We start from the raw sequence: 24,476 nt of genomic DNA on the forward strand, positions 1-24,476 counted from the left end.
GGTTGGTAGCCCAGCGCAGGGTGAATCCTAATGCAGTGCTCTGTCCTTTGCTGCCTGGCAGGTGTGAGAAGTGCTACCTCTGTAAGTCACTGGTGCCACTGCTGCAGTATCAGAGGCATGTGGACAACTGCCTTCAGGCTGCTAGGCAAGCTCAGGGAACCAGGAGGCTGCGAAGTGCCAAGGTGAGGGGCGACTCCGCAGACCGGCTCCTTCGCTCTGTGCTGCGCTCGGGGGTGGGTTGCCAGCAGGAGCCGTTTCCCTGGCTCGGGATGAGCTGACCCGCTCTAGGTTTGCCCGCCTCTGTGGGTAGCTGTGGCCAGAGAGCTCGTTGCCCTCCCTTCCACAGCGTTTTGCAAGAGCGTGGACCAGTCCCAGGGGATGAGCTAATCCAGCGGAGCTGCCAGGAGCCTCTCCAGCAGGCAGGGAGCCAGGGCTGTCCTGCTGCCAAGCAGCGCCTCCGTCCTGCAGGCTTCCTGGCCTGGGCAGAGACGAGTGGAGGGCAGTGTCAGGGTGATGAGCGTGGCTGACTCTGTCCACAAGCCCCTTCCTTTTGGGGAGGGCTTTAGAGCCAAAGCAGGGAGAACCACCGAGTGCCAGGAGCAAAGCGAAGCATCCCAGGAGAACCGTGCGGAAGCGAGCACGGTGGCTGCTGCGTGGTGGGTACGTGGGGGACAGGCCTTGCCAGGAGAGGTGGGAGGGTAGCGTGGGGAGCAGCTGGCACACAGTTGTTGCCACGTGTTGGCCCCCGCCGTGATTTTTGCTGCTCCCGGCTGTCCCAGGGGAGCGCAGAGAGGGGCCCTTCCAGGCCTCCCCACCGTGGGCACAGCCCTGGCGCAGCAGCTCTGCCTCTGCTCGGAAATGTGATTCGCAGCGTGAAGATGCAACATGATGTCTTAGTTTCCTATAATCCCTTAAATCCACCACAGGCCTCAGCCCTTGGGGATTCAGATGCAAATGATGAGATTTCTGGTTGACGATTCTTGGCTGGGATACAGCCAGGCGCTGCGTGGCTGGGAGCGCTGCAGGGCCCGGCTGCTCCTGCGTGTGACGGGCGCCGCGGCGCTGTGCGACGCTGCCCGCTCAGCTCGCTGGTGCTGGAGATCCTGCAGGCAGGCACAGCACCGGGAAGGGTGCTGGAAACCAGCTGCCCATGGGACAGCTTGGCAAGGCTCCGTGTGTCCTCTGGCTCTGCCTTGTGTTGGGCTGGCTGCTCAGCTGTGGGGAGCAAGTTGTACCTGGACATGGCCTGGGCCATTGGGAAGCTTCCTGGTGGCACTGTTGGATTGCAGGTCCCTCTGGGGGTTATTTTCAGCTCCAGCCTTGCAGCAGGACTGCCAGTGACTTCTAGAGCATTTCTAGGGGACGGAAGGCAGACAGGAGAGGAGACTTTGCTGGGCAAGCCAGGCTTGGAGCAGCCAGGCAAAGTGCTCTTCCCTTAGCCTGTGTGAGCAGCATGGCCACGTTTTCCCGGGGCCTAAGAAAGGGCAGAAGATGTGTGCTCTCCATCTGATCATGCCGAGGAGGAAGTCTCTTCACTCCAGCACCACAGCCTCTCCAAGACGGAGCAGGATGGAGCCTGCGCGTGGCACCGCAGTGCCGGGTGACGTGCCTGAGGTGTCGCAGCCCTCGTGTGTCCCCGTCTCCGGGCTGCAGCCCTGTGCTCGCTCGCTGGGCTTGGGGATCCGGCCTCCCTTGGGATCAGGCTCTGTTCTAGTAACGGCTGCCAGCTGCAGCGCTCGGGCTGGCTCCACGGCAGTGCCACTCGTGTTGGCTGCTGCTCCTGCTCAGCCGTGCGTTCGGAAATGCCGAGTGTGCTGGGAGGACCAGCAGCCAAGAGGCTGCCTGGGGCACGGGAGGGGATGTGTCCTTGCAGCACTGCTGTGGTGTGACGGCAGTTCTCCTCTCCCTTGGCAGGACGTTGGAAGGCACGAGGGGCGACTCCTCAGCATGCTGGAGCTCTCGGAGAGCAGATCTGCAGGTGGGAAGCTGCTTCTGGGGCTGCCCGGCCAGGTCAGGGCTGCCGAAACTCCCCTTTCCTGGCTGTCTCCTTTTGAGCCCTTCAGTTTCTGCCGCAGGTCTCAGCTTGGCCTGGGCTGTGTGGGCAGCAAATTCCCCTTGAAAGGAGCCTGCTCTTCTTGAGCAGAGTGGGAGGCTGTGGCCTTCATCAGCCTTTTGCACCCCCCAGCAGGCCCAAACTGCCACAAATCCCTGGGGCAGGGGGCCTGGCACGCAGAAGGACACCACGGTGAGGGCACAGCCCCGCTCGGCGCTGCTGGAAGCCGTGACGCTGTCTTGGTGGCTCCCAGAGCCACAGAGGGTGGCTGGGCTGCTGCCAGCCCCGAGCACCATGGGGGGCTCCTGTGGCTGGACATGTCCCTGGCTGTTCCTGTTGGCAGGACCCCAGGATCCTGCTCTGATGACCAGAGGGACAAGGCAGGCAGGGCTGTGCTCCGAGCCACTGTGCCAAGAAGGCTCCATCCACCTGCCTGCTCCCTGGAGGCGGCAGAGCGCGGCCTTCCCTGGATGAGGTGCTTTCCCCCCTGGCTCTGAGGACAGGTGATCCCTGAGCATGGAGAAAGGCACCTCACGGCATCCTGCTCCCCTCACCATGGCCCTCACCTGCACTTTCGTTCCAGGTGCTGATGCGGGGACCCCCTTCTCTGGACTAAGAGACCAACAGTCGCCTCCTGCTTTCCCTGGCCGAGCCGAGGACGATGCTGGGGACAGCCCGGGCTCCCTCTCGTGTGCTTCTTTCAGCATTTCCCCCGCCAAGTCGCACGTCTCCGTTGCAGAAGCCGCAGGCTGCGTGTTGGACTTGGAGCCACACGTGGCTCTTCGCTTGGGCAGTCGGCAACAAACCAAAGCCTGCCGGCGGAGCAAGAGGAAATTCTGAGACGAGTGTGGGAGCCCTCGGCCCGCGAGGATCTGCACAGGGTCTACCCGTGCTTCCCCTGCAGCCTCCTTCTGCCACCCCCATTTTATATGTTTTATACGATCTGTGCAGGGAGCGCTGGGTAGAGAAGTGACTGTGTGTTTTTTAGGTGCCTGTGCAGCTTTGCTTTCCTGTTAAAGAAATGGAAATATATTTATGTATGTTTTTATGAAACTGCAGCAACACGAAGGAGCTGTGCTGTCTTTCTCTGGGGATTGGGAAGGCGCTGGAGGGAGGAGAGGAGGAATAGCAGCCGATGCATGTGAAATGACTGTCTTTGGGCCACGGGGGCTGAGAGGCGGTGTGAGCAGAGGGCCCCCTGTGCCGGGGTGGTGCGTGGCCAGCGCAGGGTGCTGCGGTGCCCGCGCTGGGAGCGCTCCAAGGCGGCAGCGTGCAGCAAGCAGCAGCGCAGACAAGTGCGTGGCGGCTGCTGGCCTCGATGGGGAGGTTGGCGCTGCTGCAGACCCCAGCCAGCCGGGCCTGCCAGATGTGAGCTCAGCTGGCGCCCCGCGCCGTCCAGCTGCTGTGGGCTCCTTTGTCCTCTCCGGCACCGCTTTGCGCACACGTGCCCCGGGCAGGGGGAAGCCGTTCTGTGCTCCCTATGATGGTGCTTTAATGTGAGCATTTGCCACCAGCTGTTCCCTTTCCGCTCGGGGAAGCTGGGGGAGCCGCTTGTGAGCGGCTTTCCCTCCTGGGAGGCTCTTGCTCGTCTGCGCGTATCTTCAGAGGGTGCGTTGGTGCCAGCCAAGAGCCGTGGCCAGGGGAAGCAGAAAGGGGCAGCAGCCCTAGAGCTGTGACCCCCGTGTTCCTGCTGCGGTTGCTGGCTGCCCCGGCCAGGTAGGTGCTGAGTGCGCTGCTGTGCCAAGCCAGGCGAGCCTGTTCTGCTCTGCTCTCCTGGCCCAGGGCCAGCATTTCTGTGGAGTGCCCTGGGCTGGTGCCTAGGGGCGTCTCCTGTCCCCAGTGCCCCTGGGGACGCTGCCACTTCATACTCGTAGCTGCCGTGGCCTCAAGGACAGCACAGAGCCCTGCGGGCAGCGGGGCGGCTCAGCCTCCCTCCGGGCACTGCCCTGCAGCCACCGCGATCCCGAGCCCGGCCGCCTGCGCCGGCCTCCCGCTTACCCAGGGAGCAGCCTCACCTCCTGCTGCAGAGCCCCTCGTTAGGAAGGGCAGGGCTCATTAATGTGCCTCCTTCATTAATGGGGCGCGTTGGCGCTGAGCTAATTAAAATTTGGGCTCAAATTTAAAAGTGCTAATTGGAAAGGCAGCCGAACGCAAATGAGCCTGGAAATAGGCCGCCCCGCCAGGCGCGGGGCCGCAGGCCGGGCCGGGGCCGCGCGGGGATGCGGATGGGCCCAGGCGCATCCCGCGCGGCACCGGGCCGCCCCATTGGCCATCGCCGCGGCCACCGGCGCCGCGTCCTGGCCAATGGCAGGGCAGGGTATCCCTGGGGGCTCTGTATCTGTCGCCAAGGCAACGGCCTCCGCGTTGGCAACGGTCCCCGGGCCCAGCACCACCATCCCCTGGCCCCCGCCACCGGGCCCGCTGCCCCCGGCCGCAGGAGCCATGTCCCACCCTGCTCCCCGCGGCCCCGGGGGCGGCCAGCCCCGCTCGGGCCAGCACGGCGGGGCCTCCCGGGGCCGGGGCCCGGCCACCTTCACCACCGATGTCATCCTCCTGCTCCCGCGGGGCCTCGTCATGGTCCACAACGAGAGGAGCTGGTCGCCCCCAGCCCGCCTCTTGAACCGGTGAGGGCCTGGGGCCGTGTGGCCTCTCGAGTGCCCCTGGCGCTGGCACGGCCACGGCTGGACAAAGCCAGGCTCAGCCAGATGACCGGCCACCTCCTGCCATGCAGGCCCCAGGGGAACCTGCCGCTGGGGCGCTGCGACACGGCTCCTTCCCTCACGCCGGTAAGACTGGTCCCTGCCCCGGCGCCTGGGACAAAGTGTCCTCAGACAGGCCCTGACGAGCCACCCGCAGGTGCAGCGAGCCCTGATGGAGCTCACCGTGTCGCTGGAGACGCTGCAGGAGGTGAAGGGCCACATGCTGGAGGCCATGGCCAAGGGGCTGAGCCAGCAGACGCACGCACAGGCCACTGTGCACATGCTGCCCACCTACGTGTGCTCCACGCCTGACGGCACCGGTAAGGCCCCCGGCCGGGGACGCGCCTGGGGACAGCTGCAACAGGAGCTGCCACCTTGCGCGGGCTCCCGCTGCCAAGGGGCAGAGTCCAGGGGCTACTTCCCCAGCCCCTGCACTGCTCCCAGGCTGGGAATTGCTGCCCACCAGGGGGGAGAGCAGCACTATTCAGGACAGGTAAGGAGGAGATTTGGGGACGATGGGGATTTGACACCACGTCTGCTCCCCGGCAGAAAAGGGCGACTTCTTGGTGGTGGAGCTGCGCCGGAGACACGTGAGGACCCTTTGGGTGACCCTGCCGGGTGACGGGAACCAGAACCTGCAGCTGAAGGAGCAGCTCTTCGACACACCGGAGGACATCATGCAGGGCAAGGGGGAAGCGGTACGGGCAGGGTCGCGGCGGAGGGCGGCCCCGAGTGCCCCGCTACGTGCGGGGCCAGGGAGCAGGATATCGCTGGCCGCGGGGCGCTGGGTAGGGTGAGCAGCAGTAACCCCATCTGCGCCTTGGCAGCTCTTCGACTTCATCGCCCAGTGCCTGTGCCAGTTCCTGGACGGCGCCGGCCTCAGTGACCCGCAGCAACGCCTGCCCTTGGGCTTCGTCTTCCCGTTCAGCTGCAGGCAGACGCGGCTGGACCAGGCGAGCGAGGCGGCCCCGGCTGCCCCGGCTCCCCGGGCGCTCGCAGCAGGGCACTGAGCTGCTGCGACACCGGGCGCCGACGGCCGGGCCGTGCTCTCCGCAGGGCGAGCTCATCGCCTGGTCCAAGGACGTCCACTGCAGCGACGTGGAGGGGCACGACGTGGTGCAGCTGCTGCAGGCGGCCATCAACAAGCAGGAGGTGGGGAGCTGGGCCGGGGTCCCGGCCGGGGCGCTGCCCCCCTGCACGGGGGGGGCTGATGAGGCTCTCGCTCCACTCCCGGCCAGCGCTACCATGTGGATGTTGTCGCCCTCATGAACAACACGGTGGGCACCATGATGAGCTGCAGCATGGAGGGGATGCCCTGTGAGGTTGGCTTGCTCATTGGTGAGTGGCAGGCGCCCCATGGGCCGGTGCAGTGGGTGCAGAGGGGCCCCGCTGGTGCTCAGCTCCCTCTGCCCGGCTCCCTGCAGATATGGGCACCAACAGCTGCTTCATGGCTGAAGGATGCCACGTGGAGATAGCAGAGGAGACCAGCGGGCGGATGTGTGTCAACACCGAGTGGGGCTGCTTTGGGGACGACGGTGCCCTGAGCAACGTGCTGACCCCCTATGACCAGAGTGTGGACCAGGAGTCCCACAACCCTGGGCACAAGAGGTGCAACACGCTCCGCAGCGAGCGCAGGCTCTCCTGGGGCCCACAAACATGAGTGAACAGCACCTGAGATGCTCTTAGCGCTCTTGCAGGGCCAGAAGGGTGCTGGGGCAGCGCTGGGCATGTGTGAGCATGGCCTTGCAGGGGAAGAGAGAGCGCGGTGGGGGGGGCTGACATGCACTGGGTCTTTGCACAGGTTTGAGAAGCTCATTGGGGGCCTCTATCTGGGGGAGATCGTCCGGCACGTGCTGGCCAAGCTGGCTGCTGAGGGAGCCCTCTTCAGCGGGGCTGCAGCCCCTGCCCTGGGGACCAAGGATGTGTTGAAGACCCAGCAGGTCCTGGAGATCATCGAGTGAGTAACTGGGGCTGCCACGGGCACGTGGCGGGGAGGTGACGGGCAGGTGGCACCTCACTGTGGGAGTGGGTGCCAGTGCCGTGCTCTGCGCTGCAGCGACGAGGCGGGCCTGGCCGCGGCACGGAGCGCCCTGCAGGCGCTGGGGCTGGCGCCGAGCGAGCAGGAGTGCTGCCACGTGCAGCAGGTGTGCCGGGCCGTGGTGACCCGCGCCGCGGGGCTCTGCGCCGCCGGGCTGGCCGCCATCCTCAGCCACATGTGCCAGAGCCGCGAGCTGGAGCGGCTGAAAACCAACGTGGCGGTGGACGGCGACGTGTACCGGGGTCACGCCAGGTGAGGTGGCACGTGGGACCTCCCCCGTGGCGCTGGCAGCCACCACGGTGGGGCATAGGGAGCCCGGCCCTCGCCGTCCTCTCCCTCCCACAGGTTCGGGGAGATCCTGCAGCGCATCACCAAGCTGCTGGCCCCCGAGTGCACGGTCACCCTGGTGCCCGCGGCAGACGGGGGCGGCCGGGGGGCCGCCATGGTGACGGCGGTGGCTCTGCGCCTGGCTGCCCAGCGCCGCGAGCTGGACCAGCTCCTGGCCCCGCTGCGGCTCAGCACCGCCGACCTGCAGCGCGTCCAGGCGCTCCTGCGGCGGGAGATGGACCTGGGCCTGAACGAGGAGACCAACGCGCAGTCCTCCGTGCGCATGCTGCCCACCTACGTGCGCAACACGCCGGACGGCACCGGTGAGGGCCGCGGCGAGGGCGCTGGGAGGACGGCGGTGCTGCAGCCCCGCTGACACCCTGTGCTGGCTCCCCGCAGAGAGAGGCGATTTCCTGGCGCTGGACCTGGGGGGCACCAACTTCCGCGTGCTGGTGGTGCACGTGGAGAAGGAGGGCGTCCGCATGGCCAGCGAGATCTATGCCATCCCGCTGGCCATCATGCAGGGCACCGGCGAGGCGGTGAGACCCGCCGCAAGAGGGGACGGGACCGGGGATGTGTCTCCCTCCGGGGCTGGGATGCAGGGAGCTGTGGGGGCTGCACCCTGCGGCCAGCCCTGCGTCACGGCATCCACACTCCCCAGCTCTTCGACCACATCATCGACTGCATCATAGACTTCCAGCAGAAGCAGGGCCTGACGGGGCAGGTCATGCCGCTCGGCTTCACCTTCTCCTTCCCCTGCCGGCAGCTGGGCCTGGACAAGGTGAGGGGGCTGCTCCAGCGCCGCGCGGCCGCGCAGGGCTGGGGCTGCGCCTGGCCACGCTGCTCCCGTCGCGCTCTCCCAGGCCGTGCTGCTGAGCTGGACCAAGGGCTTCAGCGCCTCGGGCTGCGTGGGCAACGACGTGGTGCAGATGCTGCGGGAGGCTGCCAAGCGCAAACAGGTCGGGACGGGGCAGTGCAGGACAGCCACGCATGGGGACAGGGACCTGGCATCCCTCTCCTGGCCATCCCCAGGAGCCAGCTGAGTGTCCCAAAGCCGCATGCGTCCTTCTCACTTGCTTTGCAGCACACAGGGCTGGATGTGGTGGCCGTGGTGAATGATACTGTGGGCACCATGATGTCCTGTGGCTACGATGACCCCAGCTGTGAGATCGGCCTCATCGTGGGTGAGTGCTCTCTCCGTCCCCACGCACAGGGTGGGCAGCACGTCCCTATTGCCACCACCCCAGCCCCCCAGGCACGACCACACGGAGCAAAGGCCGATGGTGGCGTCGTACCCTCAGGCACGGGGACCAACGCCTGCTACATGGAGGAGATGCAGAACGTGGGCACCGTCGAGGGGGAGGAGGGCCGCATGTGCATCAACATGGAATGGGGGGCCTTTGGGGAGAACGGCTGCCTGGATGACATCTTCACTGACTTCGACCGCATGGTGGACGAGAAAACCATCAACCCAGGCAAGCAGAGGTGGGTGAGGGTCCCAGCACGGCACTGCTGCCCGGGCGCAGGGGGCTGGCGATGCCCAGCACAGGCTGCCCGCCGGCAGGTTTGAGAAGCTGATCAGCGGCATGTACCTGGGCGAGATTGTGCGCTACATCCTGCTGGCGCTGGTGGAAAAGCACATCCTATTCCGGGGCAAGCCCTCGCCCAAGCTCCAGACCAGGGACATCTTCCAGACCAAGTTCCTCTCCACCATCGAGATGTGAGTGCCGGGGGGAGCCGTGCCGTGCTGTGGGATGATGCTGCCTCCATCGGCGCCGCAGGTGCGGGGTGCCAGCGATGCTGACGGGCCACGTTGTGCCTGCAGCGACGGGCTGGCCCTGCGGCAAGTGCGCGGGGTCCTGCACGAGCTGGAGCTGGACGCCAGCTTCGAGGACAGCGTGCTGGTGCGGGAGGTGTGCCAGGCCGTGTCGCTGCGGGCGGCCCAGCTCTGCGCCGCCGGCATGGCCGCCGTCGTGGAGAAGATGCGGGAGAGCCGCGGCCTGACCCAGCTGGCGGTGACGGTGGGGGTGGACGGCACCCTGTACAAGCTGCACCCGCGGTGAGCGGGGCCGGGCGGGCGGCGCGAGGCGCCGGCGGGAGCCCCGGCGGGGGCTCATGCTCCTCTCCCGTCCCTGCCGCAGCTTCTCGCAGCACCTGCAGCGCACGCTGCGCGACCTGGCGCCCAAGTGCTTCGTCACCTTCCTGCAGTCGGAGGACGGCTCGGGCAAAGGGGCGGCGCTGGTGGCCGCCGTGCAGTGCCGCGTGGCCCAGGCGCAGAGGCTGCAGTAGGCGCCAGCACCTCCCTGCCCTTCAATAAAGCACTCTGCACCGCACCGCTGCCTCTGGGGGGGACGGGGCGCTGGAGGGGGCCCTGGGCGCAGCGCACGGCCGGGCAGAGCCCCACGTAGCAATATATATATCGAATTTATTTACATTCACGTCCGCCAGCTCCCCCCCGCCCCGGCCCCTGCCCGCCCGCGGCACCGCTATGTACATAAGGCCAAGTGTAAATACTTGAATGCACTTAATACAGAATTAAAAAAAACGGTCTTTACACAACACGGCACGGGGCGCGGGGCTGCCCGGCCCCACACGGAGACAGCACGACGGTACCGCACGCACCACGCACACCCAGCGCCGCCCCCGCCACGCGCGCCGCCGCCAACGCTCCTCTTTGGCTCCCCGCGGCCGGCCGCGGTCTCCGGCAGAGGGGCTCTGCGAGGGGGAGGCCGGAGCCGGGCGCGCTCAGCACTCGGCCTCGGAGAAGAGGCCGCCGTCCTGCTTGCCCACCTCGGCCACGGCGGCCGCCAGCTGCGAGAGGTTGCCGTTGGGGAAGTGCCGCGCTTCCCACAGGTTGAGGATCATGGCCGTGGGGCTGGGCTTGGAGGCGAAGAAGCCCAGGTGGCTGCAGGGTGGAAGGGATGGTGTCAGGGGCCGCACGACGGCGGGGGGCAGACACGAGAGCCTCGCGCGCCAGCTTGCCAACACAGTTACCTGTCGAGGTTGAGCTTCTGTGCCAGCGTTCGCCAGTCGGCCCCGTGGGCACACGGCGTGTCCAGGCTGCTGATGATCTTCTGGCGGATGAGGAAGGGGATCTTGAAGGCACTGGGGCCCACCAGGGCTGGGGAGCCCACGTCGCTGTCAGGGATCAGCCAGTCGGAGAACCGGGTGTCCTGGGGGAGCGCAGCAGGGGTGAGCCCAGCATGGAGCCCGGCGGCGCCCGCAGCCCTGCCCTGCTCACCTTGGCGATGTTGAAGTTGATGGTGAAGCTCTGCCCGTCGCCCTCCACCTGCCAGATCCAGATCTTGCAGGCCAGCTCGCAGGTGCTGGGGCTGAGGCGCTCCAGGGTGAAGGTGCAGTGCAGGTAGGGCTGCAGCCCACTCCAGATGTGGTAGAAGGGGATCTCCTGCAGCAGGCACACGTGCTGGGACCTCCCCCGCCACGGACACCAGCTCTTCCACCAGAATTTGAGGGCCAGCTGGGCTCCTTACCTGGTAGCTGGCCAGGAGCTTGCTCTTCCAGAGGGAGCTGGGCATGTCGTGGATGGAGAGGCGCAGGTTGTGGTAGCTGTCCTTGAAGTGCAGCACCCGGGGCGCTCCGATCAGCTGGCCCCCCATCTGCTTCTCCAGCTGGATCACCTCCTGCGGGGCAGCAGGGGGTCAACCAGGCCCCGAGCGCCAGGGCCCGCGCGGCCGGGGCCGCCAGCAGCAGCCTGTGCGCGGCACCTTGAGCACGTCCTGCGTGTCGCTGAGGCAGTACACGCGGATGTTGTACTCCAGCGAGGGGCAGGCGGCCGGCGCGAACAGGACCAGCTTGAGGCGCTTGGAGGCTGCCATGCTGAGGGACTCGCCGACCAGCGCGAAGCGCCCCAGCTGCTCCGTGAAGATGTAGCAGGCGTGCGCCTCGAGCTGGCAGTAGTAGAGCTCCGAGCAGGGCTCCACGCCCAGCTGCAGCACGTCCTGCGGCACCGAGCGACAGAGGCAGCCCCTGCCCGGCCGTGGCGGGCCCAGCCCGCTCCGCTCGCACCCCCGCGGGCTCCTACCTCCCACGTGCCCTCGCACGACTGCTTCTTGAGCCGAATGCTCCAGTTCTCAGCGCTGGCCTCCACGCAGTGGCCCATGGCCAGGATGGCGGGGCGGGTGAGGAGGACGCCCGGGGGGCCGCAGCTGACGATGGGGCTCAGCAGCGTCTGGCAGCCGGCGAGGGGCAACCTGGGGCGGTAGGAGAGGGTGAGCAGGGCTGGCACGGCAGGGTCCCCGCCACTGGCACCGCGCCAGCCCCAGCCACGGCACCTACCTCACCTCCTCCTGCTTGTGCAGTGTCAGGTAGACCTCGTAGATCTTGCCCCGCGGGATGGCGTCGGGCGGGATGAGCAGGCTGATCCCTGCGCGTGCGGGCAGCGGGATGAGCCCCAGGGCAACGTGCGAACCCCCGCCATGGACCCGGGGCCCCCTGCCCTCCCCACTGTACCTGTGTTGGGGATCATGAGCCGCCCCCCCAAGAAGTTGAAGGTGCCGTAGGCCATGTTGTTGGTGCCGCGGGGCAGGGAGCGGAAGTAGCTCTGGGTGGAGAGACGGGCCACGAAGTCGGCGCCCTCAGCCACGGGCGAGCTGTGGTGCAGCGTGTGCCGCCCGGCGCCCAGCGGGCTCAGCAGGTGCCCGTTGGGCAGCTGGAGCTTGGCGGGGCCGTCCTGGCGTGGGCACAGCGAGCCCTGGTAGGTCATGGTGGTGCTGCTGAGGTCGGGCTGGATGGTCAGCAGGTTGTCTGTGGGCACAGAGCAAGCTGTGGCGCTGGAGCCCTTGGATGGGGCCCCACAGTGCTGGGAGAGTCGCCCTGGAAGACACAGAGCCCCTATCCCGAGCCAGGGATGCCCCAGGGGCACAGCCATCCCTGGAGGTCCACCAGGCACCAAGCCTCTACCTGGGCCTGGGATCCCAAAGGGCACAGAGCCCCTGCTCAAAACTATGGACCCTCTACAGCCGGCCCCAACCCACAGCACTGACCCCTGCCCAGCACTGGGGATCCTATGGGTCCCAGAGCCCTGAGCCAGGCTCAGGTGTCCCATGGGGCACAGAGCCTCTGCTCAGGACCCTACATGGCGGAGTCCTCTCACCAAGGCGGAGACCCCCCGGGGCAGAGCCCTCGCTCACCGGCCTTGCTGGGCTTGATGCTGACGGGCTGGAAGCCGGCGGTGAGGATGGACGAGTCGGCCACGTCGGCGTCCAGGCCCTCCTTCTTGCGGCAGTACACGAGCACCCCCACGAGCAGCAGCAGCACCAGGCACACGGCCACGGCGATGAGCCCCACGTAGAGCGCCACGTCCTCAGCGCCCGCGGCGGCTGCCGGTGGCAGGACGTGAGCGCCGCGCGCGCCCCGGCGCGGCCCCGTGGGCCCCGGCCCCCCACGGGCGGCACTCACTGTGGCTGCAGAGCTCGGAGGTGCAGTTGCGCGTCTCGAGCTCGGGGCCGCGGCACTCCTGGCCGCCGTTGCGCGGCGCGGGCTCCGAGCACTCGCGGCTCCGCCAGTGCGTGCACTCGGCGCCGCACACCGACCACTTGCTCCACTCCGACCAGGCCCCGTCCACTGCGGGCACAGGGCCGGTCAGCGCCCGCCCGCCCAGCGCCCCGGCCTCCCCTGCCCCGGGGACGGGAGGGAAGAGACGGACACATGGAGGGAGGGCGGGAGGACAGCGCGGAAGGCAGGGCTGGGCAGCGTTGGGGCGGCCGGCGCTGGTGAGGACAGGGGTTTGCACGTCCCGGGCGAGCCTGGCGCTGCGTCGCCCGGCGGGTACCTGGGCAGAGGGTGGTGCAGGCGCTTTTCTGCACGTTTTGGCCCTCACAGAACGCGCCCCCGTTGAGGGGCGTGGGGTTGGTGCAAGTCCGGCTCCGCTTCTGCCAGCCCCGTCCACAGCTGGTGCTGCAGGCCGACCACTGCGTCCACATCGACCAGCCGCCGTTCACTGGGTGGAAAGGGAGCCGTGAGCTCCCCCCGCGGCTGGGGGATGACGACGACGGTGGCGATGGCGGGGAGGGTGACACCGGGGCTGCACAGCAGGACGGGGAGCGCGGGGGCCTGGCACGGCCGTACCGTAGACGGTGATGGCGGCGGAGGCGCTGCGCCGGCGGGCCACGATGTTCTTGGCCACGCAGGTGTAGTTGGCGGTGTCGGCCAGGCGGGCCTGCCGCAACACCAGGCTGTGCTCCGGTGTCACGTACACGTTGGCGTCCAGCGCCGGGTCCACCAGCTCCTCATTGCGCAGCCACTCCACCTGCAGGGACGTCACCGGGGACAGTCGGGCAGGGCGTCCCGTTGGAGTGCGTATATTCCCCTTGGAATGGGATATCCCATTGGGGTGCCAGCCTGGGCTGCCCCCCAGCTCACCTCGGCGGGGGGGATGCCCTCGGGGGGCCGGCACGGCAGCACGATGCCCTGCTCGATGGAGACCTCCCTGGCCATGGGCTCCTGCTCGAAGTTCTTGCGGAGATCTGGGGAGGCAGAAGGGGAGTGGGGCTGGCACGGCTGGTGCCCGGTCACCTCTGCCAAAGTGCCCATCATGCCAGGGAGGCTCAGCCCGCAGCACCACGGGCGTCTCCACGCAGAGACACGGGCACCAGGCTGCGCCATCCCTGCGGACGCGGTGCCACCGGAGCGCAGCGCAGCAGCACCCGGAGCTCTGCAGCAAGCAGCACCAAGGGCAAAGGGGCCGGCACGCCGCCCCGCGCCTCGCCAGCCCGCGGTACTCACAGGCGATGCGCACGAAGGCCTTCTGGCTCTTGGTGGTGCCGGAGGAGCTCCAGGCCACGCACTGGCACCAGTACTCCTCCAGGCCGAAGATCTTCTCCACTTGTTGGCGGGAGATGTCGATGCGGACCTCCATAACGGGCAGCCCTGCGGCGGGAAGGGGCCTGTCGGCACCGGCCACAGCAACACACGGGGAAATGTCCCTGGTGGCCGCCCCATCATCATGCTAGGGACGGCTGAGCACGGCCAGCTGGGTGCATGGCACAGCCAGCTCCTGCCCCAGGGACCCTGCAACAGAGCAGGGACCCTGCAAGGACCCCGCAACGATCCAGGCACCAGGCGGCTCCCCGAAAGCCACGTGCAGCTCCCCGCTGCTCCTGGCGCAGGGCAGCGCGCGGCCCCGCAGCGGCGCTCACCGGTGCTGCGGTCGGTGCTGTGCTGCATGACGTGGTCGCCCTGGTGCACCCACTCGCCGTTGCACTTGAAGTAGATCTGCGTGGCGGGGGTGGCGCGGCAGGCCAGGCTCACGGGCTTGTTCTTCACGATGTAGACGTCCTCGGGCTCCAGCAGGAAGCGGGGCAGCAGGTCCGGGGAGCCGCCGGACACGGGGTTGGCCACGGTGGCGCTCTGCTGAGCACCTGCAGGGAGACGGGAGGCTGCGCCACGGCCGCGTGCCCGCTGTCCCCCCCCGGCCCCGCTCATCCTTCAGCGGCAGTCACAGCTCAGTGGCTGCGCCCGCTGAACCCGCGCCGATCCCTCATGTCCGCGCTTAGCGCTAATGAAAAGGAAATGTAGTGTGACCAATAAGGGACATCGCTCACGTCGCTGGGGGCACCACGCAGCGCCCGCAGCCCCTCTCCGCCGGCCAGCGGGTGCATCACACCCCAGGGGACAGCAAGGTGGCATGGAGCGGTACCAGCCACCCCCTGCGGGGAGAAACGTCCCCTCCACCCTGGGCTGCACACACGGCTGCCAGGCACCCTCGGCCCTCACAGGGGTCGGCCACCCCTCAGCTTCATCTGCAGGGTGGCAGGTCACTGCTGCCCAGACAGACACCCACAGGGACAGCAGTGTCCTGGCACTGCCTGTGACCCCCCCTAGATGTGGCCAAAGCCAGGGCGCACCGGTCAGGCGTCCGGCGCCTGCTGCAGAAAGAGTTAATGAAACAGGGCCCTAAATAAGCATTTGATTAACAAACGATAAAATAGCGATTGTGTCACTGAATGAAGCTGTAATTGCTGCTGCTAATTGGCTGGTTAGGATTTAATAAGCAATTAAACGGAATAGAATGCGCAGTAATTAAGTGCCTTCATTTGGCAACCGCACGCCCCCCCCGCCCAAGCCCACCCCCCTGCCCCGTGCCCCACAGAACTCCCTGCCCACCCGGGGCCGCCGTCCCCCGCGTGGCCCCCGGCGCAGGGGACACCGGGGGCCCTGCTGCTCCCTGCCACGGGCTGGGCCCACGGGCCGGGCCGGGGGCGCCCAGCGGTGCCGCCCGCCCGGAGGGCTGCGGGTGCCCGGCGCGGTGCGGCAGCTCATTTACGCGGGGAAGATAAACGGCGGCCATAACGCGCCGGTTATTACCCCATCAGCACTTTTACAATGTCGACGGCAATTAATTTAATTAAAACCCCTGTCCGGGATATAACAGCCGTTCATATTTCACAGCTTTAACAACCCCCCACCCAGCACGCGGGCCGGCGCCGGGGTCGTGGCGCGGCCAGGCGCTGCGGTGCCCACGCGCGGCCCGGCTGCACCGCGGACCTTGGTGCAGGGCTGGCTGCGGCGGCCGCTGTGCCGCCCGCCACGGCTCCCCACTCCCAGCCTGGTGCCACCCGCGCTGGTCCCCGCGGTGCTGCTGCCGGCAGGATGCGACTGGCTCCGGTGCGATCAATCGCCCCAGACTTTATTTGTTCAGTCGCCCGCTTGCCTCCGCGCGGCAATAAAACACGGTCTGCCCCGGCGGGCCGGGGCTGGCACGCCAGGTTAATGGCACGGCGGCTCTCCGGAGACCTGCCTTTTAATCACATGTGAAATGAGTACGGCGGGCTCTGAGCTGCTCATTCATCCACCGCCGCCGAGCGCCGCGGTGCGGGGAAGCCCGAGGCGGCAGCAGAGCTGGCCCCGGGGCGAGCCCGGACCACGGTGAGCACGGCCGGGCGCAGGGAGGGCCGCGGTGCGCGAGGCCGGGGCGGCGCGCGGGGCTGCTGGCTGCAGCCTGGCGGCTCCTCTCCGCATCGGCAGCGCTCCGTGCCGCAGCGCGGGCAGCCAGCCCCGAGGTAACGGCCAGAGCCGGGATATCGGCACCATCGGGTATCAGGGGAGCCTGAGCCGCGCTGCAAGGCAGGAGCTGGAGCTGCCCTGGGACCCCTGAAAAGGAGGTGGCAGCGCTGCAGTGCAGGTGTCCTGTGCGCCGTGGTCTCCTCATGCACCGCCAGCATCCTCAGCACTGCACATGAGCACCGGGAGCACCCCAGGCACCGTGGGCAGCCCTTGCAGAGCGCCTGCCCCATGCACCACGTGCACGGCAGGCCCCGTGAGGGTCCCTTGCACAGCACGTCCCGTGCATCATGAGCACCCATGCAGCACAGCCACTCCGTTCCCCGGCAGCATCCTTGCTCAGCACATGCCCCACGCGCCCCATGCACCACGGTTGTGCACGCACGTGGGCGGGCACCCCGTGCACCCGAGCATCCCTGCGGGCCAGGGCCCCCCCGCGCCGTGGGCGCCCCCTCCCCACGCGCCCCCCACGCGCCGCGCTGCGCCGGGGCCCGCGGCGCTCGGCTCGGCCTCGCCGCTCACCTGCCGCTGCGTTGCCATGGAAACAGGCAAGATGCTTATGTCACCTTGGCAAAACAGAGGCGGCAACTTCGGGGAGGCTGCGGGGCGGCAGGGGGGCGCTGGGACCCCCGGCGCCGTGGCGCGGGCACGGTCCCCACCGGCAATGCTCTCCCTGGCAGGATGGGTGACAGGCACCCCGGCTTGCTACTGGCACCGAAAAATCGCGGCCAGTAAAGCCATCACATTAACCAGGGCTTTATTAGCAATTAGCCCCTGCCTCTGCAGGCTAACGAGCGTGGGGGCAGGCTTGGAGATGGGGGCAGCGTGCGGGGGGGCTGCCGGGACAGCAGTGACCCCAGTTTGGGGTGCAGAGGGACCAACCTGGCCCTGCCGCCTGCCTCTCCCTACGGATGGGGCACCCTGGAATAGGCTCAGCCAGGACTCAGCTCCCTGTCCCCCCAGGCGCTGCCACCCTGGGGCTGTGCAGGGCTGGGGGACCCCCCAGCATCCCCAGGCAGGCAGGGACATCCCTGCAGGACACCGGGCACAGCCTGCTGCGGGGGAGCTCTCCTGGAGCCACCGCCAGCGCAGGCACCATGAGGCTGCGGGGGCCCCCCGGCCAGCCCCTGTCCCCAAGGTCCCGCGCCAGGCTGCCCCAGCAGTGCCGAGCAGCAGCGCCGGTGTCAGGGTCCCTGCAGCCCGTTGCAGCCGTGCGTGGAGGCACCGCGAAGGTCAGCATGCTCTTGGTGAGGAGACGCTGCCCGCGGGCGCCGCAGCGGCACTGCCAGCTCTCCAGGCACCCCCGCCACAGCAACCCTGCACCCCCTCACCCACAGCAGCCCCGCCACGCTGCCTCACTCCGTGCCCACCCGGCAAGGACGTGCCGGGCAGCGGGAGGCTGAAGGGCAGAGCAGCCCCATGGATGGTGCGGGTGCTGCCTCTGCCCTGCCCGCTCGAGCAGTTCTCGTCCTCCTGCTCCCCACGCGCTGCCGGCCCAGCCCCGCTCCAGCCGAGCCCTACTCCAGCCCCGCTGCCAGCACAGCCCATGGGGCACAGCTGCACCAGGAGACGGGAGCAGCTGTTTGCAGCTGGAGCCACCTCAGAGCCACCCCAAGAGCTGCTGTGCAGTGGGTGCCGCACAGACACCGGCTGTCCCTGCAGCTGCCGCAGCCTGCACCGGTGCAGAGCCCGTCCCGCAGCACCTGTCCTGCAGTGCCCGTTCTACAGCGCCCATTCCACAGCACCCATCCCGCAGTGTCCATCCTGCAGCGCCTATTCCGCAGTGCCTGTCCCCCAACACCCGTCCTGCAGTGCCTGTCCTGCAGCGCCCGTTCTACAGCATCCATCGTGCAGCGCCCATCCTGAAACACCTGTCCCGTGATGCTGCGGGGCTCTTCCCCGCGGGAACACCCCGGCTGGCGGCGGGCACCGTGAGGCGTCGAGCCCGGACCTCGTCCCCAGTTGCGCTCTCAGCACTCGCATCCCTGCAGCACCCGGGCATCGCGCCGCGGGCCAGGCCCCGCTCCGGGGACCTCCCCGAATCACCGTGGGCTTCTCAGGCGGCAAATTAAGTCCCCAGCTGGTGCCCCATAAATCGTGGCCTGCGCCAGGCCTGGCATTCCATTACAGGGAAGGATTTCATGATGCTTTACAAGTGCCCAGCCCGCACCCTGACAGCAGGTAATTAAAGCAATAATTGCTGCTGATTGGGCTGGCCAAAGCAAGGGAATGGCAGGCGCAGGGGGACAATCCCGTTGTGCCCAGCATGCAGGGAGGGCCTGCAGGTCTGGCCACATGGGCAGGGGGCCCTCACGTGGGCTGGGGGCACACTGGGCGCCACTGGGGCACAGGAGCAGCAGGAAGGCCCCGACACCGGCACTTTGTTCTCTGCACGGAGGAGGGATCCGGCACAACTCGCTTCATCAAAAATTCTTTTGAGGCTTTGAGCATGGAGGCGTCCTGCTGGGGAGGCCGCCGGAGGAGCCGCGGGAGCTGCCACCGGCGCCCGGCTTGCTGCCCGCACCGCCTGGCTCCAGGGCCTGGGAGAGCCCAGCCTGGCCGCGGGGTCTCGCCAGCCACCCCTCCTTGCCCACGGCATCGCCCAGGCGCTGCCCGGCCGCATGCCCTGCTCCAAAGCTCAGCTGCAGCAAATGCACCCTCTGCACCCGCTGCGCGCCCGCCCGGCCCCCCTCGCTCCTCAGCGCCCTGGGCCGAACCTCCCCGCAACCAGACGGAGGCTGCGCCGCGGTGCCCGGGCCCCCGGCTCTTGCTTGGCGCGCTGGGAGCCGGGAGCAGCAGGCACCGGGCGCGGGAGCCATGCACATGCCATGGGCACATCCTCACCTGGGACGGACCCCACAGGCACCGGCTGCCGTGGGGCCACCGAGGCCAGAGGGTGCCGTTTCCCGTGGGCGCATGGCGGTGCCTGTGCGCTGATTAAGCACACGATTGTTATGAATGAATTAGTCAGGCGGGTTTTGCATCACAATGGAGCTACCTAATTACAGAGCCGAGCTGATAGCTCCCTGTTACATGCAATTAGCGTGTGCAAGCCCCGGCCCCGCTCCCCCACGCGGCGCCCTCCTCGCGTGCCCCAGCACCCGCTCCTGGTGCTGCCTGTGGGGGCCTGGCCCGCACTGTACCCTCGCCCAGGGCTGGGATAACTCATGTCCTAGCCTGGGGCTGGGATAACTTCCCCTGCAGTTTGGGGGGCAGCGGGGAGCCAGGCACCCTGCCCCTCTTGCCCCCTCACACGCTGCCCCACGGCTCTGCTGCCAGCTGGATCCAGAGCTGCAACCCTCAGCCCCGGGAGCCCCATGGCTCCCTGGACCCAGCCTGCCTGCTGGGGCAGAGCCGACCTGTGCCAGCCCCAGTGCAGTGACCAGAGTGTGGGAAAGGGGTTCCAGGCCAGCACTGGTTCAGTGGCCACTGGGGACTGCCCTGGTCCAGCCTGGCACCAAGACAGCACAGTGTGGGCGGCCAGTGCCATGGATGGAGTCGAGTGGGTTTTGTGGCTCTCCTTTAATTGACAGCAAAGATCCAGCACTCCAACTCAGCTGCGTCCCTGCTGGGAGGAGCGTCAAGGTCACCCTCAGCCCTGGGTCCCAAGGCCGGAGTGGGGAGAAGGCCAACTGGGTGGCCAGGAAGGCCCCACAGCACCCAGTGGGCTGGGATGCTGCCTCTGACCCACCACCTATCCCGCCCCACGGGAGCTCACAGCTGTGACCAGCACGGCCCTGAAGTGGCACAAGCTGTCCTGGAGGGGCCCAGGGAGCTGGGGGGCTCCCACAGCTGCCCAGGGGATGGGGATGAGAAGGGCTCAGCCCTGCACCCTGCGAGGTGGCTGCACCAGCACCCGGCAGGACCAAGGGGTCCTGGGCACCTCGGCTGGGCCGAGCTGGGGTCCCAGCACACCCCTGCCCACAGCCGTGCATGCAACGCGTGGGGTGGCACCAAGTGAGCACCCGTGGGCACAGAGCAGCGGGTGATAGAGGCCACGGGCTCCGTGGGACCGGCACAGGGCACAGACCCTACGCGGACATCCCTGGGTCACCAGCACCAGCCCCTGGGCGGTACCGAACCCTGCCCACCCTCCTGGAGGGACCTGCGCTCGGCTGCCCCCCTGCAGCACCAGGACAAGGGGGCTCCGTGGGGAGGGGGTCCAGCGGCGGCGGCACCTGCAGTGCCCGGTCCCCTCCTGCAAACACCTGTCAGGCTCCGCAAGGTTTGATTTAGTGCCAGCCCCACGCGGCACCGAGCCAGAACAAACAGCCCTGGGCAGGCTGCGTCTGCCGCGCTCGCGCTGACAGCCATCACCGCGGCTTCCCGGCCGCACGGCGCGCGCCGGCCGGGCCCGGCCTCCCTGCCCGCCCCAGAGCGACGCCGGCACCGAGCAGGGGGCAGCAGGGCACGGGGCGCTGCGGAGCCCCACGCGCAGCGGCGCTCGGCACCACGTGAGCCGCGCTGCACAGCTCAGCGCCCGGCACAGCAGAGCCTGTGGCTTGGAGCTGCCCCATACCCTGGGGTGCCCCTGATCCCTGCAGGTCTCTGTCCCAGCTCAGGGGAGCTGGGCTCTAGGGCTGGGATCACTTGGGGGGGTGGATTTGGCTGCCCCAGATGCCAAGGGCAAGGGGAGGTGCCCACAGGCAGTGCTGGGCTGGCAAAGAAGCCGGGGTAGCTCCACAGAAGTGGGGATCCTGCACCCCGTGCCCTTGCCCACCCGACAATGCAGTAGCCGTGCCAGGCAGCCCTGGCCCCTCCGGCTACGCGCCCTGCATGGCAGCCCGTGGATAAGCACTAGCCCATGCACACAGCTGCCCACAAATCTGCTGCCCCTGCAGGCACAAGGAGCCCATCGGGCAGCTCTCCCTGGGGGCACCGCTCGGTACCGCAGGGCAAGGGGCGCCTGCCCCACACCCGGGAGCTCTCATCCCCACCTATGCCTTAGTTTGCCAAGGGAAGGGGTGCCCCGCTGTGCACAGGGCTGGAGGGGCGCCCAGTACACAGAGGCCCAGCCCTGGCACGTCTGTGCCAAGCAGCCGCCGCGCAGGTGGCTGGGATCAATCGCGGCGCGGCGGCCGGCGGCGAGCGAGCCAAGCGCGCGGCGGGGGAAGCGCTGCCGTGCTGCACTGCCCGGAGCCGGCACTGCTGCTCACCGGCTCCCTGCGCCTCCCAGCACGGCCCCGCGGCCGGGGCTGAGCACGGGCAGCCTGGCGCACCCACCACCCCCCGTTCCACTGCCTCCCGTCTCCGGGTCACCGCGCGCCCGATCGGCTATTTGGCACCCAGAGCACCCTCCCTCCAGGGGGGTGCACCCCGGGGAGGCAGCGTGCTGCCACCCGTGCCAGCTCTGCAGTGCCCCTCTGCAGCCAGGGCCACGCTCGGAGCAGCAGTGGGCACTGGGCACCAGTAGCGCTGGCTGCTCAAGGCAGGTGCAAGGAGCACCGGGGCTGCAGTCACAGTGCGATGCCAGCCTGCATGTGCCCCCGGTGCCCGCTGTGCCCGCTCAGCGCGCCGACACTAGGCTGGGGGCCGACTCCAGCGGCAGCAGGAGGGCTGGGGGCCGGGCCCCCCGGCGGGGCACAGCGCCCGCTCCCCGGGACCCCCGGCGGAGAGCACGTCCGGCCGGCTCAGGCGCAGCTCCCCTCCCCCAGCGCTCCTTTGTCTGCAGCCGCCACTTCCAGGCTAACGTGACACCTGCCAAGGAGCTGCCAGCCCTGCCGGCCCCGGGGAACCTGGACACTGGCCCCGCAGAGCGGCGGGGAGCAGGAGGCGCAAGGGGGTTGGCCCAGCCAGCTCCCCCTGCCCGCTGTGCACTGTCCCAGGACTGCAGACACGGGGGCAGCACACGGGGGACAGACAGGTTCTGGATCGCCCATGCAGCCCCCATGCAGCCCCACGTGTTCCCACGCCACAGCCACACCAGGACACCCCTGTGGGGTGCCGGGAGCCCACTAGGCTGTGCCCTTTGACATGCTCCCCCGTGTCCTGACAGGTTCCCCAGAGGCAGGGACCCCATGCATGGGGCAGGGACTCCCATGGGCACCCCTGCCCAGGCTGGCAGGGACCTCAGTGCCCAGCAGAGCAGAGCCAAGTCGGTGGGATGGTGAGTGCCTGGCCCGGCAAGCAGGGCATGGGCAGCGTGGGGGGGCCGCCAGGTGGGCACGTGTGTGCAGTACTGTGTGGGTACAGGGATCTGGCAGTGGCAGTGCCATTTTTTGGCACAGGGTGCACACCCCCTTGCCTGCAAGTGCACCCCAGGGATCCAGAGCGGGGGTGCACCCCGCACACCATGCTCCAGGCAGCGCCCAGCACCCTGCGCTAGGGAAGGCACCCAGCGCCTCTGCCGTGAGGGCACCCAGCGCCCAGCACCTTGCACTGCACAGGGCAGCCAGCACGCTGCATTCAGGACAGCCCGATGCATGCAGGAGGACACCCAGCAGCCCTGCTCGGGTGGACACCCAATAACGCCACAGCCAGGAGGGCACCCCTGCTCCAGGAAGGCTCCCTGCAGCCGGCAGAGCGCTCAGCACCCCTGCCCAGAGCGCACCCAGGACGCCGTCCCCGGGAGGACACCCAGCGTCTCCGCAGGACACGCGGCGCCCTCGCCCCGCGCGGGCACCGGGCACGGGGCAGCCCGAGGACAGCCCTGCCGGGGTCGCCCGGCCCCCCGCAGCGCGCGGGCCCCCGTCCGGCCGCTCTCCCGGTGACCTTGCCCGGCGCGGCCGGGAGCCGCCGCCCGCCGCGGCCCCCCGCCGCCCCCCCGCGCGCAGCCCGTGACTCACCGGCGGCGGCGAGGAGCGCGGCGGCGAGCAGGGCGCCCAGGGGCCCCGGCGCGGCGGCGGCGGCGGCAGGGGCGGCGGGGGGGGCCCGGCGGCGGCGCGGCCGCGCACCCATGGCGCGCCCCGCGGAGCGCTGCGCGGCGCGACGGAGCGGAGCAGGGCGGGCCGCGCAGCGCGGCGCCCTCAGCGGCCCATGGCGGCCCGGCCCGGCCCGGCCCGGCCCCGCCGCTGCCGCCCGCGCCGCTCCGCTCCTGGCCGCTCCGCGCCGCGCCGCTCCGCTCGGGCGCCGCCAATGCGGGCGCCGGGCCGCGCTGGGTCCGCCCGCCGAAGGGACGGCGCAACAGCTGCGCGCGCCCCCCGCCGCCGCGCGGGCACGGCGCGCCCCCCGCCCCCGGCACGGCCCCCCGGCGCGGTACCCCCCCCCCGCCACGGAACCCCCCCTTCCAGCACGGGACCCCCCCAGGATGGTACCCACGCCCCGGCACCGCCCCCCTAGCACGGCACAGCCCTGGCACAGCCCCTGGCACGGCACCAGGACCCTCCCCAACAGCTCTCCTGGCATGGTGCAGGGGCGCCCGGCACCCCAAGCCCCCCCCCAGCACGGCACCCCCGGTATGGCATGACACTGGGGAGCAACAACCCTGCTGAGATGCCATGAGCCCCTCAGCAGAGCACAGACGTCCTGTGCGGCACCAGGGCATGACACCCATCCTAGCAGAGCAAGCCCAAGCCCCCTGCACGTGGCACCCCTCTGCACAGCCCCTTACGCGGTGCGCCCCCCATCCCAGCCATCTGGCACGGCAATCCCCAGCCCCCCAGGCACGGCACCCCCTGTTCTGCACCCCATGGGACACACCGGTGCTGCATCCTCCTCCCAGCTGGCCTTGGTGCACCGCGTTTCTTGAGTACGTGCAGGAATTGGGGACCCCCTGCTGCCCATCCTCCCTGTGCCCCATGGGTTCCCCCCTCTCCATGCCAGGGGATGCCCAGGGATCCCCCCTCTCAGCCTGGCACCCCCCAGCCCTGCGTGTCTTGGTGCGAAGGGATCCCTGCCCTGCACCTACTGGCCACGGTGGCTCTGGAGAGCCCAAGCTGTCCCCATGCTGTAGGGGTGACACAACCCTGCCAGCCCCAATGGCAGGGAGACACCATGTCCCAGCAAGCAGCTCCTTGGGGGGTCAGCTGTGTTGGGGATAGGGGACAATGAAACCAAGGATGAGGCCAGGTCGAGCAGGGATGCGGGGTGGCAGGGCAGCAGCCAGCGCTGTGCAGAGCTAATGTCATTAGTGGCTCTCCATGACCGATTAACGAGATGCTCTGATGCCTTCAAGAGCTTAAATGGGTGCGAAGGCAGTGCAGGCAGCACAGCTCTCCCTGTGCATTGCTCCATCCCTCGTTGCAGGTGCTGGCAATGCACAGGCCACTGCCAGGCACTGTGGGAGGCCTGGCTGTCCCCAGCTTGTCCCCTGCATGCCCTGTGCTGGTGCTCCTCTGGATGTTCTGCTGTCTACATGCATGGGGAGGCCACCAGTGACACTGGGACCAGGTGCCTGCCA

General features: G+C 68.7%; 3 protein-coding genes across 3 annotated transcripts in view; 2 read left to right on the forward strand and 1 right to left on the reverse strand.

The window, feature by feature from the left end:
• The window catches only part of UIMC1 (ubiquitin interaction motif containing 1), a 34,967-nt gene extending 32,072 nt beyond the window's left edge, over nt 1-2,895 (forward strand). The window contains exons 10-12 of the mRNA XM_010219076.2: nt 62-182; nt 1,915-1,978; nt 2,637-2,895. Of these exons, the coding sequence (XP_010217378.2) occupies nt 62-182; nt 1,915-1,978; nt 2,637-2,893 (442 nt within the window). The 3' untranslated portion in view covers nt 2,894-2,895. The remainder of the gene's footprint in view (nt 1-61; nt 183-1,914; nt 1,979-2,636) is intronic.
• A 1,600-nt stretch (nt 2,896-4,495) lies between these two features.
• HK3 (hexokinase 3) lies at nt 4,496-9,406 on the forward strand. Its single transcript, XM_088522709.1, has 19 exons — nt 4,496-4,677; nt 4,785-4,839; nt 4,889-5,072; nt 5,302-5,450; nt 5,580-5,705; nt 5,809-5,904; nt 5,991-6,090; nt 6,177-6,360; nt 6,554-6,709; nt 6,809-7,042; nt 7,136-7,440; nt 7,517-7,656; nt 7,779-7,898; nt 7,981-8,076; nt 8,202-8,301; nt 8,419-8,602; nt 8,682-8,837; nt 8,943-9,176; nt 9,259-9,406. Exons 1-19 carry the CDS (start codon nt 4,496-4,498, stop codon nt 9,404-9,406), a joined length of 2,949 nt encoding a protein of 982 aa, XP_088378835.1.
• Nucleotides 9,407-9,851: 445 nt separating this feature from the next.
• UNC5A (unc-5 netrin receptor A) lies at nt 9,852-23,035 on the reverse strand. Its single transcript, XM_088522558.1, has 16 exons — nt 22,924-23,035; nt 14,275-14,496; nt 13,862-14,005; nt 13,499-13,602; nt 13,205-13,385; nt 12,909-13,076; nt 12,536-12,700; nt 12,268-12,456; nt 11,588-11,881; nt 11,414-11,501; nt 11,160-11,328; nt 10,843-11,076; nt 10,609-10,758; nt 10,359-10,523; nt 10,112-10,290; nt 9,852-10,022 (listed from the first exon to the last, which is right to left on the reverse strand). The coding sequence occupies exons 1-16, from the start codon at nt 23,033-23,035 to the stop codon at nt 9,863-9,865; spliced, it is 2,724 nt and encodes a 907-aa protein (XP_088378684.1). The 3' UTR covers nt 9,852-9,862.
• Nucleotides 23,036-24,476: the final 1,441 nt, after the last annotated feature.

Source organism: Tinamus guttatus, unplaced genomic scaffold (genome assembly GCF_059628265.1).
Source record: "Tinamus guttatus ecotype Peru unplaced genomic scaffold, ASM5962826v1 Tinamus_guttatus_pri_ptg000155l, whole genome shotgun sequence".
NCBI classification, from domain to species: domain Eukaryota; kingdom Metazoa; phylum Chordata; class Aves; order Tinamiformes; family Tinamidae; genus Tinamus; species Tinamus guttatus.

Excerpts from the sequence above, each read along its gene's own strand:
- UNC5A (XM_088522558.1), bottom strand. The coding sequence starts at position 23,035 with ATGGGTGCGCGGCCGCGCCGCCGCCGGGCCCCCCCCGCCGCCCCTGCC. Across the intron at positions 14,006-14,274 it reads CAGCACCGACCGCAGCACCG|GGCTGCCCGTTATGGAGGTC; the intron begins GTGAGCGCCGCT and ends TTCCCGCCGCAG. Across the intron at positions 13,386-13,498 it reads AGGGCATCCCCCCCGCCGAG|GTGGAGTGGCTGCGCAATGA; the intron begins GTGAGCTGGGGG and ends ACGTCCCTGCAG.
- HK3 (XM_088522709.1), top strand. The coding sequence starts at position 4,496 with ATGTCCCACCCTGCTCCCCGCGGCCCCGGGGGCGGCCAGCCCCGCTCG. Across the intron at positions 4,678-4,784 it reads CCAGCCCGCCTCTTGAACCG|GCCCCAGGGGAACCTGCCGC; the intron begins GTGAGGGCCTGG and ends CCTGCCATGCAG. Across the intron at positions 8,077-8,201 it reads AGGCTGCCAAGCGCAAACAG|CACACAGGGCTGGATGTGGT; the intron begins GTCGGGACGGGG and ends CTTGCTTTGCAG.